A 15,392-nucleotide genomic window follows, 5' to 3' on the forward strand; every position below is an offset into this window, starting at 1 on the left:
TTGGGTCCTAGTCATTTCTTTTTTTTTTTTTAATTAAATTAAAATTTTTTCAATGTTCCAGGATTCATTGTTTATGCACCACACCCAGTGCTCCACGCAATACGTGCCCTCCTTAATACCCACCACCAGACTCATCCAATCCCCCATCCCCCTCCCCTCCAAAACCCTGTTTGTTTCTCAGAGTCCATAGTCTCTCATAGTTTTCTTTTTAAATTTTTTTCCCAAGCAGCCAGCTATGGTCCCCAGATGGCAGGTGGGCAGCTCTCCTACCCGGGAGGCTTCCCTGGAGGTCCTGCACAGTTGGCTGGTCCACCACAACTCCAGAAGAAGCTGGATCCTGACTCGATCCCCAGCCCAGTAAGTGTTCTTTCTCACTCCCATCGTCCCCCTCACAAAGGACCATTCTTCATTCACTGTCTCAGAAACTTCAGTTTGTAAGCGTTTTCCTGTCCTTTATTGTTGGAGCACTATACCCATCACATAGAGGCTTTCTTCTTTCTGTATCTGGGGAAGGAAGGCTACGTTATGACCCCCTACATGGGGGTCTCCATGACAGAAAGCCTATGGAGATTTTTTTTAGTACATAAACTTGACAATACTATTGATATTTATATTAGCCTATATTAGCAGTATTTATTGATTGTTCAATGAGTAAGTAGTAGTCAGAGCATACAAACATACTAGTTTAGATAAATAAAGGACGCTTTTCAATAAGAATAAGATACCCACTGAAAGTGAAAACAAGTATTTTACATTTTGCCAATAAAAGAAACTGTTTCATATAAATTAGAGCTATAACTTAATTCTCCATTCAAGTTATTTTCTTTGGAAGATTACTCTTTAGTAACTCTGTCAGTCAGCTTTCTATTAGGTTATTCTGCATAATGCACAATCCCCGATTTGCTTACAACCATGAAGATTTATCAATCCCTTAGATTACAGGAAGGCTATAGCAGCTGCCACTTGTCTTTAGGTGCTACTGTGTGTGCCCTTATCATTCCAGAAGCCAGCATGAAGGGGCAGCCTGTACTTGGGACATGTTGTTATCATGAGAAAGGGAGAAAAGAGAGCTGACCAAAAGGTGCGATAGCTCTTATGGTTTTCACTCAGATGTGATACATCTGAGTGGTTGTGGTCACAACAACTCACATGCCCTCCGCCAAAGCAAGTCATGATAAAGCCCTGGGTCATTTGGGCAGGAATATATAGCCCTGCTTCAGGAGAAGCTGCAAGTCTTTAGCAATGAGCAGAGATCTATAGTCCTTTTGGAATAATAATGAAATCGATAACCTAGGTCTTTGAAGTGGTTCTATGAACATGAGTACAAAGAGTTAGAGAGAGCCTAAAGAGCTACTGTTTTTGCTAACTTTGCTGTGTAACAAACCACCACCAAACTTAGTAATTTATAGCTGCTATTAATTAATCCTCATTAGTCAGCAGGTTCTCTGCGCAGTTCTGCTAATCTGCGCCAGGCTCGATGGATTTGGTTTGGGTTTGCTTGTACATCTGGGGTCAGCTGGAGGTTTGCCTGGAGCCTGAATGGTCTAGGATGTTATATTAATTCTCTGTGGCTACTGTGCCTAATCTACCACAAACTGGATGACTTATAACAATAGGAGTTTATTCTCTTATGGTTCTGGGAGCCAAAAGTCTGAAGCTGTGCTCCCTTGAAAGGCTCTCTAGTGGAATCCATTCCTTGTCTCTTCCAGCTTCTGGTGGCTACAGGCACTCTCTGGCTTGTGGCTGTATGACTAATCTCTGCCTGTGTCATCACATTGCCTCTTCCGCTTCTCTGTATCTTCTTCTCTGGGCATCCATCTCAAAACTCCTTCTGTCTTTATATTATGAAATTATACATGATTCCATTCAGGGCCCACTCAGATAATCCAGGCTGAGGGCCTTCTTTCAAGACATTTAATTTAATTAGTTTTCTTACTACGTAAGGTAATAGTCACAGATTGCAAGGATTAGAACGTGGATATACCTTTGGTTGGGTAGGGGTGGGGTACCAAGCTGAGTACAGATGGTATAATTCATGACTGCTATTTGGTTACCCATCTGTTAGCTGGGACTGATTGGGCCATGTCACTGAGCAGGCTAGCCTGGGTTCGTTCACTCGGCTGTGGCAGAGATCTAAGACAGAAAGTAGGAATCTGCAAGGCCTCTTGAGCCATGGCTTGGAACTAAAACGTTGCCGATTCTGTGACATTCTCTGAGCCAAGGCAAGTTATAAGATCTCCCCAGAGTCCAGGAGTAGAAAGATAAGACTCTTGCTCTGGATGGGAGGAGCTGTAAAGTCCTTGAAAAAAGCACAGAGAGCATAGAGGATTTTAGTTATTTTTGTGATCTACCCACTTATTCTATATTTATTTGAATATAAACTTGAAGGTTTCTCATAGAGCTTCCTATAACATGTTAGAAAAAAGTTTGATTAACTCTTAGTGCCTTTATTGATAATTATATTACCAGCCTTTAGTTTATAGCTTAATATTATGTCATTATTCTAGTTAAAGGAATATAATATTTTTACATTGAATCCATCATTTTCATTTGTTTCTTTCCTCTCTGTAACATCTACAGACCCTCTGGGTCATTCCACTTCATTCTCTGAAATTTTTAACTCTAGGTTCACCATTAATTTCTCCAGTACTATTTTTGTACTATTTTAGAAGCTTTCATTTCCCTGCTTTTTCAGTTCTTGATCTTTTTGTCCTCAGTGTTCTTTTTATCCAACCCACCTCAGTTATCTGTAGTCTTACCATAGATCCTGAGATTACCAATTATTGAACACTTCAGAATCTCAGTTGAAAGCATCTCATTTTCCAACCACTGCCTCCTATCTTTTTAGCTCATTCCTTTTAGGACTCAAAGATGAATATGATTCACCCACCAGGACTTATAACTTAACTACTTTATCTCTTATATTGCCTTCATCTCTCACTTCTCTTATGCAGCTTTGATTATTTGATCCATGATAATAAATCTATCCCTTACAACCTCTATTCTCAATTCCTTTGCCCCACTCTCTTCACTGAATTCACTTAGAAAAATCCCATTTGGGGGGTGCCTGGGTGGCTCAGTGGGTTAAGCCTCTGCCTTCAACTCAGATCATGATTTCAGGAGCCTGGGATGGAACTCCACATCAGGCACTCTGCTCAGCCGGGAGCCTGTTTCCCCCGCCCCCTCTGCCTGCCTCTCTGCCTACTTGTGATCTCTCTCTCTCTCAGTCAAATAAATAAAAAAAATCTTTAAAAAAAAAAAGAAAAGAAAAATCCCATTTGTTGTTAAACCAGTTCTCTAGCTGCTCCATGTCTATACCCCAGATGCCACCTGTGACTTGAGAACAATCACACCATGCGTACTGTCTCACTTTTAATTCATGACACTAAACTAAGGTGAACCTATAGTTGTGTGATTCTAAAACCCGTCTGCACAAAAGAATCACCGCTGAAGCTATACAGATATTGGTGCCTGCTCCCACCAGCCATTTTGATTTAATTAGGCTGGGATATGGACTGGACATTGGGATTTTTCAAAACTTCCCTGCTAAGTCTAATGTGTAGCAAGTGTGAAGGCCATCACCCAGCTCCAGTCTCTCCCATTTTCCTGGTGACTATTATTTCTTCTCTCTTCAAACTCCTCACACTGCCTTCCCCTTTCTGACTCTCTAATGATAATTATGCTTCTTATTTCATGGAGAGAATAGAAGCAATCCAAAGAGAACCTCTGCATGCTGTACCATCACATCTCCCTGCATTTATGCCCATTCATCCCCCTTCCCTTCTGTTAACTCTGGATGAACTGCTCCATACTCCCAACCAAGGCCATCACCTCGTAGATCCCTTATGGCCTCTCAAGGGCAACCCTTCAGCAAATATCCCCTGTATTAAAGTATTCAAGTTTTGCAAAAAACAAAAACAGAACCAACAGGATATATGTGTATATATCTCTATCATCTATCTTTCTTTTTTAAAAAAATATTTTTATTAACATATAATGTATCATTTGCCCCAGGGGTACAGGTCTGTGAATCATCAGGCTTCCACATTTCACAGCACTCAACATAGCACATACCCTCCCCAATGTCCATTACCCAACAACCCTATCCCGACCCCCCCTTCCCCCAAGAAACCCTGTTTGTTTGGTGAGATTAAGAGTCTCTTATGGTTTGTCTCCCTCCCAATCCCATCTTGTTTCATTTTTTCCTTCCCTACCCTCAATCTGTCTTTCTATCAAAAGAGTTATCTTACGGTGCCCAGATGGCTCAGTGAGTTAAGCCTCTGCCTTCGGCTCAGGTCAGATCTCAGGGTCCTGGGATCAAGCCCTCCATGGGGCTCCCTGCTCAGCAGGGTGCCTGCTTCCCTCTCCCTCTGCTGCTCCCCCTGCTAGTGCGCTCTCACGCTCTCTGTCAAAAAAATAAAATCTTAAAAAAAAAATTTAAAAAAAGAATTCACTCACTCTGTTGTGATGGTTGGCAAATCTGAAATCTGCAGGGCAGGCCAGCAAGCTGGAGACATAGAGAAGAGTTGATTTTGCAGCCCAAGTCTGAAGGCATCCGGACACAAATTTCCCTCTTCCTCGGGATCCCTCAGTCTTTTTCTCTGAAGGACTTCAAACAATTGGATGAGTTCCATTCACATTATGGAGGGTCTACTTTACTCAGAGTCTACTGATTAAATGTCAGACAGTTAAGAGAATACTTTCCCAGCAACATCGAGACTGGTGTTTGACCAACAACCGAGGACCACAGCCTAGCCACGTTGACATATTTTAATTGGCCATCATATCGCCTCTCTCCTGCATCATCTATACTTGCTTGAAGATAACCTTCACTTTTTCACTGTCTAGATCATTTTTAGCAGACTAGAAACATCCTGTAATAACTTTCCTCATGAATTTAAAAGAGGTCTCCTCTGGCCCTTCCCAAATCCTCTGTCCAGTTTCCTCTGATTTATTCGCTCTTTTATAGCAAAAAAAAAAAAAAAAAAAAAATCTCCAGCAGCGTTCCTTGTACTCGATGTCTTCAGTTTATCCCCCCCACTCCCCTGCTTTAAGTATCCCAGTTTAGATCTCATCAGCACAATCCCACCAACACTATGTTTGTCGAGGTGACCAGTGACCTGTCTTTACCAAATCTAATGGTCAGTTCTTATATCTCATGTAGCTCAACAGATCAGCAGCAATTTGATACATCTGCTCCTTCCATCCTCCTTGAAACACTTTTTCATTTGGCTTCTGGGATGCCACCACTTATTTACATCTCTGCTTATCTCTTATTAACTTTGGTGGTTTCACCTCGTCTCTCTGACCTCCAGGTGTTAGAAGCATCCCAAAGTGTAAGTCTTTGGATCTGTCCCTTTCTCTGTTGACATTTACTCTGTAGATCAACACTCCACAAAGTGCGCTGCTCCCAGGATGATACCATCAGCATCAGTTGGGAGCTCCCTAGCAATTCAAAAGTGTTTGCAGGCTCCACCCAGACGTACAGACTCAGAATCTTTAGGGGAGGGGCCGTGGAATCTGTGTTTTAACAAGCTCTCCAGATGATTCATAGGCACACTAAGAGACGCTACTATAGGTGATCCCATCCATTCTCATGGCTTTAAATGAAGATGCAGATATTCCTATTTAAGATGTTTCCCTGAAATCTAGATTCCAACCCCATCCTTCCAGTTCCTCAGGCCCCAAATCCTGGAGTCATCCTTATTTCTTTCTTGCACAGTGTCCTTTAGCTAATTCTTTTGGTTCTGGTCCTGCCTTCTGTGCTCATCCTGGTCCAAGCCACAGCCATCTGTCCACCTTGATTATTGTAAGAGTCTCCTGTCTCCCTCATCTTCCAGCCTGCACCCAGCAGCCATTCAAATTAGAAGTTAGCTCATGCTACAACTCAGAACAAAACCCTCCAGTATTCCTCTAGTTAAACACCAGTTCTTACAGTGGCCTGTTAGAGCCTACATTATTTGTCACCCCGGCTCTGCCATGCCTCTCATCATTCACACACACACACACACACACACACACACAAGCTGTCTGACTTGTTCTTCATCACTTTGCTTCAGCCACACCAGCCTCCTTATTATTCCTTAAACATGATAAGTGTACTCTTGCCTCAAGACCTTTCCACTTGATATTTCCTCTGCCTAATATATGCAGGGCATGGCTCATGTCCTCATTTCCTTCCTGTCCTCATTCATCCCAGTCTCCCTGGTACCCTTATACATATCACTCTGTATCCACAGTACTTAGTATTACTTGACAGAGATGTATCTTATTTATACATTTATTGATTGCCTGTCTTTCATACTATAATGTCAGCTTCTTGAGGTCAAGAATTTGGTTTTGTTCACTACTGTGTCTCCAAAAGCTACAACACAGCCTGGTACATAGTATACATTCATATATTTGTTGAATGAATGAATGAGTGAGGGTTAACAACAAAACCAACAAGCAGTATTGCTGTGATTCATCCAAGACCCTTAAAATGCATATATACAGATTCAGTCCAGTGTTATTTTTATAATAAAAGTAATTAAATAACCATGCCAGATGGAGCCTGTTTATGTTCTATCAAAGTGACATGCTTTAACTGACTAAATAATTTCTTCCTTCTGGAAAGAAAGCTGTAAAATCATGTTTATTGAATTCCTGTTACATGACAGTCCTGAGTTAAGTGCTCACTCCAACCCTTTCAGGTGGTGGTATTATCCATATTGTAAGAATGATAAAACTGGTATCACCATTGAAACTCTTCCTCACTTTCTTTTTTCTTTTTTCTTTTTTGAAGATTTTATTTATGTGACAGACAGAAATCACAAGTAGGCAGAGAGAGAGAGGAGGAAGCAGGCTTCCTGCTGAGCAGAGAGCCCAATGTGGGGCTCGATCCCAGGACCCTGGGATCATGACCTGAGCTGAAGACAGAGGCTTTAACCCACTGAGCCACCCAGGTGCCTCCGTCATTGTCTTTCTGTATCTGCAGGAGGACCATTCAGAAAGGGAGCTCTTCCTGTCCCCCCAGTCTCACCACCCTGAAGCTCAGATAATTCTGCTTTAAGCAACCTGTCTTAAAGCAGATGTGTGCACCCTTCTCCTGACCTTGCTCCTCCCTTACTTTTCTTGTCCTTTATCTCAAGAGAATCTTTTTTTCTTTCCTGATTTTATTTTATGATTCCATAATACTCTTCATAGCAGACAAGTACAAAAGTAACTCTAGTTGCATGTCTTCTGAAGGAAAAATAATCTATATGTTCTGAGATAGCTTTGGCATTATCAAGAGTCACTGCCATCAAATCGAAATCCCGTATGTACTGAGTCATTGTAAAAATCTCTCTTGAAATTTCTGTGTAATGTTAAATCTCCAAGCCTGTTTTTGAGAACATCCATTTGAGATAAATTTTAAAAACTTAATAACCTATATTTTAAAAAAATTACTGGAAGTGTTTTAATATTTCTTACTCCCTTTATAGTATTACAGCCAAGATGTGAATTAGTTTAGAAATATAATTACCACATACAACATTGTTTCTTTGGAGGCTGTGCTTTTAAGTTGGAAACAACTAATTTAAAAATAAATTTTTAGGAAATATAGTATATTTGAAGTCTGGAAACTATGTTCAATATGCAGATTATTATGGCTTTTAATTTGGTTTCATATTTGACACTTCATTGGTTGAGATGATTACCCTAAATGTTGATTTTATAAAAAGTTCTCCAATTTTGAAGGAACCAGATAAAGCTTAGGATAAAAATATAGGATATAATAGTAGTGTTTTGATTTTTCTGTTTGTCTCTTGTCTGTGTCCATGGTAGCTTTTGGTCTCATCTGCATCTTATAGTTACGGTTGGAGCATATTCTGTATATTTTAATTTAATAAATTCAAATCCTATGAAATTAGAAATAACAGAAATGTGTGAATATAAAGGCATGTTAAATCTACCTCTGATATGCCAAAAAACCAATGATATCAGTGCCAGTTAGGCCTGGATTGGATGAGATGGGAGGGCAAAATGAAGAAGGTAACATTTCAGAGTTTGGGGGAAGACAATTTTCATATTACTAGTTTCTTTAGTCATATAGAAAAACGACATATCCTCCAAAGCTGGGTAGTGTATTATGGGCACTTGCTCATTTATCTCTCTTTCTTTTTTCTCTTTTTACTTTCTTCTTCTTCTTTTTTTTTTTAACCCCCTTGCCTCTGATCTTTTCTTTTTGGTGACAGAGAAGTGAGAGCAAGGAGGAGATAAAGGGAAAGAGGAAGATAATTATTAGGATGCCTTCTTATTTTCTTCTTAACTCCATGCTACTAGATTTTATTATTTTCATCCCTAGGCAACTACAACAAAAGACAAATTTTTATCTTTTTTTTAAGACAAATTGTTATCTTTACATTATTTACCAATACATATTTTAGTAGAGACATATGAAGTGTTTCCAAATTAGATGACAAAACCCTTAGGGACTTTTTTCTTCTGATATCTATACAATAGGCAACTTCCCTGTGGGAACACTGCATTGTTTGTTTTTTTACTGTCTCATGGAGCAGGGGTGAGGTGGAAGAACTTGAAAGGCAAATTGAGGGTCAAGAGGAATTTAAAGAAAAAAGTTAAGGTATTTTAGGCTGTATAGTAAATCATTTCTTCTGAATTTAATGATTTTTAGCTTTGTATATTTTCCTTTAACTATAAAAGGTATTTTCTTTAAAAGCTATTTTTAATTTCTTTTTCTACCAGAATCTTTTTTTTAAATGCTTATCTATGGTTCCAATAAAAAAAATGAATAAAAATGAAGTTCTCTGAAGGGTCAGAACTCAGAGTATTACAGAAGAGAATTTAGCAGCTGCTGCTCTAAAATTGTATGTTTCAGAAGTATTCTCAGTGAGAATTTGGTCTGAAATGAACTAAAAGGATTTAGAAAATGCCTATTTGTGTGTATGTGAATAATGAAAGAGAGGGAGAGAGGGGATGTTTGGAAGAGTCTTAACTTATTTTAACTTGTTCTTGATATCTTGTATCAGATACAGGTGATTGAGAATGACAGAGCCACCAGAGGAGGACAAGTCTATGCCACCAATTCCAGAGGCCAGGTCCCTCCCCTGGTCACTACAGATTGTGTGATACAAGACCAAGGTATTTATTGTCAATAGTATTTTTCATTGAGGTTTTGAAAGTCTTCACCATTTTTTAAAAGTAAATACACTGACACCCTTCCGTAATGCTATCCTTGATGGGGAACCTCTCTAAAAGTGATAATGGGAATCAATTTGCCATCTATCACTCAAGAACTGAGAATGTATTCTATTTTCTGCTTGCAGCAGTCTAGAGAGTTTCTGGTGAGGTAGAGCTCAATATACCAGTTTAAGAAAATTATTTTAGTTTATGGGGTTAAATTAGTACATACCCTACTTTGGTTTACCTTATTTACTACATTCGAAACCTAGCCAAGATAGCATGAGTAGAGCAGTAGTGGATTGAACACTTGAGAAATTGGCATACCTGGTTCTAACCCCAGTGATTTTTTTTTTCAGCAGATTCTTTAACATGTGGGTTCTGTTTTTCCAGTTTTGAACTGGGATGAGGAAAGACTGAGCTTTATTTCTACTAGCTATCCTCTGTGTGCTGCCGGTTTAATATATCTGTTCTTGTGCAGGTTTGTTCTTTCCAGGAATATATAATTATTCCATTCTTTATGGCAAGCTAAATCATACATGATGAAATCATTATTACTTATTTCCTGAACTTTTTATCATCCTATACTGAAACTCTGTGCCCACTAAACAATAACTCCCTCTTCCTTCACTCCCCACAGCCCCTGTATCCTCTATTCTATTTTCTGTCTCTGAAGTTGCCTATTCTAGGTCATGTAAGTGGAATCATACAATATTCATCTTTTTGTGTTGGCTTATTTCACCTGCCATAATATTTTCAAGGTTCATCTATAGTATAGAATGTATCAGAATTTCATTCTTCTTTTAGGCTGAATAGTATTCACTTTTACGTATATAGACATTGTGTTTATCCATTCATCTGTTGAAGGATATTTTGCTACTTTGAGTAGCCATAGCAGCCATGTGGCTGCTGTGAACACTGGTGTACATGCATCTGTTTGAGTCCCTGCTTTCAGTTCTTTTGGGTATATCCCTAGAAGTGGAATTACTGGATCATTGGGCAGATGTAAAGAAAGAGCATGGAAGGCTCAGGAAGAGAAAGGAAGGATCAGTGAAGTGGCGAGGTCCAGATCATCATCATTTCTCCCGCAGTTCAACCCTTGGCAAGGAGAGAGAGCTGCCTGCCATGGAGCCCTGAAATTGGCCCTGTGCTGTGAAGCCCCTTTGTCTGGCCTGGCTAATCAGTTGATACTTACTAGTGAAATTTCCGGATGTAGCCCAAATCTCATACATGTGCAGATATTCACAGACATAAGTAGAACACAGAGGCAGAAGGTACCTTGGCCTTCATTGGTTTATCTCTCCCACTTTAAAGATGTGAGGGCCCTAAGGCCCAAGGAGCTTAAGTGACTTGCCCAAAACTACACAGCTAGTTAGGAGTGACTTCAATAAAGAAAAACACCTACTTAAAAAATAATTTTTTTGTTGCCTACAAAAATTATATATATATATTATTTCTTTGGCTATAGGATCTAATTTGAGACTCAGTTCGTCCCTTGATTCTGTACTTCTACCTATCCTGCAAGACCCTGTTCAAGTACCATATATTTTGTGTAGTCACCTCTGATTCACGTGGCTGACTCATTGCCTCCCTGGGCTACTTAGTGAATTTGCTCCTCTGTGATACTTACCATGCCATTTTCTAGTTATCTGCTTTTATTATCACTTTCTCCTACCAGATTTTGAAGCCTGAGGCTTCACTTGCCTCTGTCCCTAAGCCTCTAGCAGGGGCTTAGCTTCCTAGATATTTGCTGGATGATTAATTCATTGAATGTTTTCCAGTCAGATTTCCCATAAAGCTCTTTATTAAAACTCTTTATTGCAATGAGTTTTGATTCTTAATTACTGAGATTGCTAAGTTATCTACTGTAGCCATATCTTTCATGTCCCGCTTTTGCATTCCTGTTTATAAAAACAAATTCTCAGTGCCTTTTTTAAAAAAAGATTTTATGTATGTATGCATTTATTTATTTGAGACAGAGGGAGAGAGAGAGCATGAGTGGGGGAAGGAAGAGGGACAAGTAGACTCCACACTGAGTGTGGAACCCAACTCGGGGCTTGATCCCAGGACCCTGAGATCATGATCTGAGCTGAAATCAAAAGTCAGACACTTAACTGATTGAGCCAGTCGGGTGTCCCAAACAAATTCTCAATGGCTTTTAAAATACTTATCTTTGTGTGTATTATCTTCTTGAAACCGAAGTTTGTTTTGTCCCTTATGAGCTCATCCATATGCATATTTCACTGTCAAGAGCTAAAAACCCTTTAAAGAACAAACACTCAGTTTCAATATATTGTCAGTAATTTTGGCTAGTAAAAATTGAGTACAAAGAAAAATTAAAATACACTTTAAAATATTCAAAAATTCTTATTTCACAGTCTGTGTAAAATTCTTATTTTATAGTCTTGTGTGATTTAATGAGGAAGATCTTGTCTAAGTTTTTTTTTCCTCTAAGTTATGTGAAATGTTTAACAATAACAGGGGTTCAAGCATATTTACATTTATTGCCTAATATTTGTTTTTCTTTTATTTCTGCTGCCAAGACTCTTGTTTTACCCCATGTTAATATTTACCTGGACTCTAACTGTAAGGACCAGTCTACCTATCTCTAATGTTTTCCTGCCCCCAGATGCTGTCAGTGTCTGGTAGTTAAGTTTTTTCAAGTGTTTATGTGATTATATTGCCCTTGCTTAAAAAAAAAAAAAAGTCCCTTCATTACCCATGGGCAGAAGGATTGATCTTAATTCCTCATCCTTCAGAACCTGGACCCAACTTATCTGGGATATAGCAAAGAATTATAATAGGTTCTAATACCACTTTTGTCATTTACTCTAAACCCCTTAAGCTTTGGCATGTCACTTAACCTCCTGATGTCTCAGTTTTCTCCTCTGTAAAATGTAGTCTTAAGGGTATCAGTCTCATAGGGCAATTGTGAGACTAAAGTGAGTTCACGTGTAACCTCTTAAAATGATGCCTAATATGCTGGCAATTAGTGTCATAATTATGAATCCAGTTTTGGGCTCTGCTGCAGAGGCTCCGAGAGACAACGGCAGAAACATGGTACCAACAACAACTGGATTCAGCCTGTATTCATGTCAATTTGTCGTGCACAGTATTTTGTTTTGTTTCTATTTGAAGTAGTTGCCATTATATAAAATTGGAATATCTTATGTAAAAATGCAGATTTCTAGCTGGTCTTAAAAAGTAGAATCTGGCAGTAATAGGTTAAAGCTGAACAGAAGAAACTGAGCTTTTTGAGGTACAGCTTTCCTCTCATTCTAGGCCCACCCATGCGGCAAAACCTGGCCAGAGGAAGGCTCCTAGCCCGGCCTGCTGCCCACCCCATAAACTCAGGACCACGTGCTTCCCAGCACACTGTACTTCCCCGAGTCCTTTCACTTTTCCTCTCTCCTTAGTAACTGTTTCACATTCCTTCCTGAAACCTGCAACCTCTCCCAACCTTTCTTTTAACTGCTCTTATATCCTCCTTTCTAAGAAAATTGTGCAGTCAGAAGAGAGCTTCCACAGATTCTCACCATTCTATCAGCCCCTGCCCTAATGTGCACCTGTGCTCTGTCTTTCTGCTTTTGGCCATAAAGGAATGATCTGTGCTCCAGTCAGAAGCCAGCCTCTCCTGCTGTGCCCTGCTCTAGTATGTTGCTACAATAAGCCTTCCCTCTTTCTCTTATGTCATCATTATCTCTCTTTTTATACTCTCCTATCTTATATAATTAAAAAAAACTTTTGACCTGTTTTCCTTACAGCTAGCCTTCTTTTCTTTGCTCCCCAATGCAACACAACTTGAAAGGCTTATTGCCAATTCTTTTTCTCTCAAACTCACTGTAGGCAGGCTTCCCACCCCAGGCCCTATTCCACCAAAACTCTGTCTTCTGGGTCTCTAGCAACCTCCATATTGTTAAATCCAATGGTGGCTTTTTTTTTTTTTACATTTTTATTTAAAGCCCAGTTAGTTAACATACAGTTTAATATTAGTTTCAGGTGTACAATATCGTGATTCAACACTTCCATTCAACACCCGGTGCTCATCATGACAAGGGCCCTCCTTAATCGCCATCACCTATTTCACCCGCTGTGCCCCCAACCTCTCCTCTGCCAACCATCAGGTCATTCTCTATAGTTAAAAGTCTGTCTTGGTTTGCCCCTCTCTCTTTTTTCCCTTTGCTCATTAATTTTGTTTCTTAACTCCCACATTTGACTGAAATCATTGTTTGTCTTTGGTTGATTTATTTTGCTTAGCGTAATGCTCTCTAGCTCCATCTTTGTCAGTGTAAATGGCACGTACATCCTGTGGTCTTGCTGATCTAGCAGTACAGCACAGAGGACATGCTTTTCCTTGTGTACCTTCTTCACCTCCCGGACACCAGATGCTCCTTGTTTTAACCTTCTCAGTCCTTTAACTGGTTTCTTCTTTTCCTCTGACTTCTTTATGTTAGAGGACCCAGGGCTTAGTTCTTGGCCATCCTCTCTGGTCACAGTTACTTCATTGGTGGTTTCAAGGTAGTTTCATGGCTTTAGTTTGCTCTTTATAGAAAATTCCCAAATGTGTATCTTCAGCCCAGTGCCTAGACTCACGTATCTAGTTGTTTACAGAGTTCCCAAGGTGGACATGTCCAAAGCCAGATTCCTGATCTCTGTCCACAATCCCATTAACACACCCCTTCCCTTCTTGCAGCTTTTCTCTTGTCAATTAGTGGCAACGTCATGCTTCTGGTATCTCGGGCCAAAAACTTTGGAGCCATTCTTGATCTTCTCTTTCTTTCCCACCTCCCATGTTCACACCCCATACATCACCCCCATCAACAATCAGTGTACTTCCGAAATATGTCCAGGATATGGCCACTTGTCAGTAACTCTGGTTATTGGTCCCTGGTCCCTGCCACCACCATTTCTCCTCTGGTTACTGCATAATGTTTGTTACTTCTCTGAACTCTTCACTGGCTGCTTTACCCAGCATGTGCTCCATTCTAGCCACACAGGCCTCTCGTGACTCCTCCACCAGGTTGGACATGCCCGGCCCCCAGCCACCTGCCTGAGTAAATATGCCTTGCTTCCTGGGAGTCTACTCAAATGTTACCTTTTAAATAAGGCCCACTCTCTGTTTAAAGTTGCAGTCAGCCTCCTCCTACCCCTTAACCAGTTATGTTTTTTTCATAGCACTTTCATCTTGTAATGACCTGTGCAATTTACTCATTTATTGGGTTTAATAGTTATTGTCTGTATCTTCTGTAAGAACATAAGCTCTACAAGGAAGCAATTAGGACAGTGTCTAAAACTTAGTAGACATTTAATTAATATAAATATAAACATAGATTGTAGCATTGCATAATACTATTTTTAGAAATCATGAAGAAAGTTATACAAATAAGGCAATGTGTTATCTAGAATTATAAATATTTAAATACTATAGGGCAGATTTTCTTTCTCAGCAAATTTTAAGTGTGTTCCTTTACACATTTCAGGCAATGCTAGTCCTCGATACATTCGTTGCACAACATACTGTTTCCCATGCACGTCAGATATGGCCAAACAAGCTCAGATTCCTTTAGCTGCTGTCATCAAACCGTTTGCCACAATTCCTTCAAATGAGGTAAGAATGATAAAAACAGCAATTCAAGGGGCACCTGGCTGGCTCAGTTGGTGGAACATGTGACATGATCTCGGGGTTATGAGTTTGAGTCCCACGTTGGGTGTAAAGATTACTGAAAATCTTAAAGGAAATAGCAACTCAGTAATTTAGCGGTTCTAAAATTCTTCTTTCATTATTGTTTTCTCTTATACATTATTATTATAAACAGAAAACTGGAGACTATTTATATAATGCAGAAACATCTAATCATTCAATTTACTAGGAAAACCCAAATCTGACAAGCTGTATTTTTTGACAACCCATATAACACACACTGAAGAAAAGGGTCACTTTGGGGTCTGTTGTAACAATCTGTAGATTCAGGAAATATGGAATGTCACATAGTGACAAATACTAAGACTTATCATGTGACCTTTATACCTAGTTTCAGGCTTCAACATTCAGCATCCAGATGTTCTGGTGAAGGAAGCTAATAGAGCCTGAGGTCTGTGGTCTTACTAAGCTGCTTTAATAGGGACAAAGGGTTAGGGTTAACCCTAACCTTAAGTCTGTTTGATTAGAAAGCATTTGTTTTGACTTAGAAGGAGGTACTCAATATATGATTCATTGGGAAAAAAGATAA

At 39.5% G+C, this 15,392-nt stretch overlaps 1 protein-coding gene across 3 annotated transcripts in view; it reads left to right on the plus strand.

The window, feature by feature from the left end:
* SEC24D (SEC24 homolog D, COPII coat complex component) overlaps positions 1-15,392 on the plus strand; it is a 102,232-nt gene that overhangs the window by 18,965 nt on the left and 67,875 nt on the right. For 2 of the 3 annotated variants that reach the window (XM_044224117.1, XM_044224119.1), the window contains exons 6-8: positions 227-357; positions 9,012-9,123; positions 14,643-14,770. In XM_044224117.1, the coding sequence (XP_044080052.1) occupies positions 227-357; positions 9,012-9,123; positions 14,643-14,770 (371 nt within the window). The remainder of the gene's footprint in view (positions 1-226; positions 358-9,011; positions 9,124-14,642; positions 14,771-15,392) is intronic. The other variant, XM_044224118.1, reaches the window with a different exon arrangement.

This window comes from Neovison vison, chromosome 11 (assembly GCF_020171115.1).
Source record: "Neovison vison isolate M4711 chromosome 11, ASM_NN_V1, whole genome shotgun sequence".
In the NCBI taxonomy this organism is placed as follows: Eukaryota; Metazoa; Chordata; class Mammalia; order Carnivora; family Mustelidae; genus Neogale; species Neogale vison.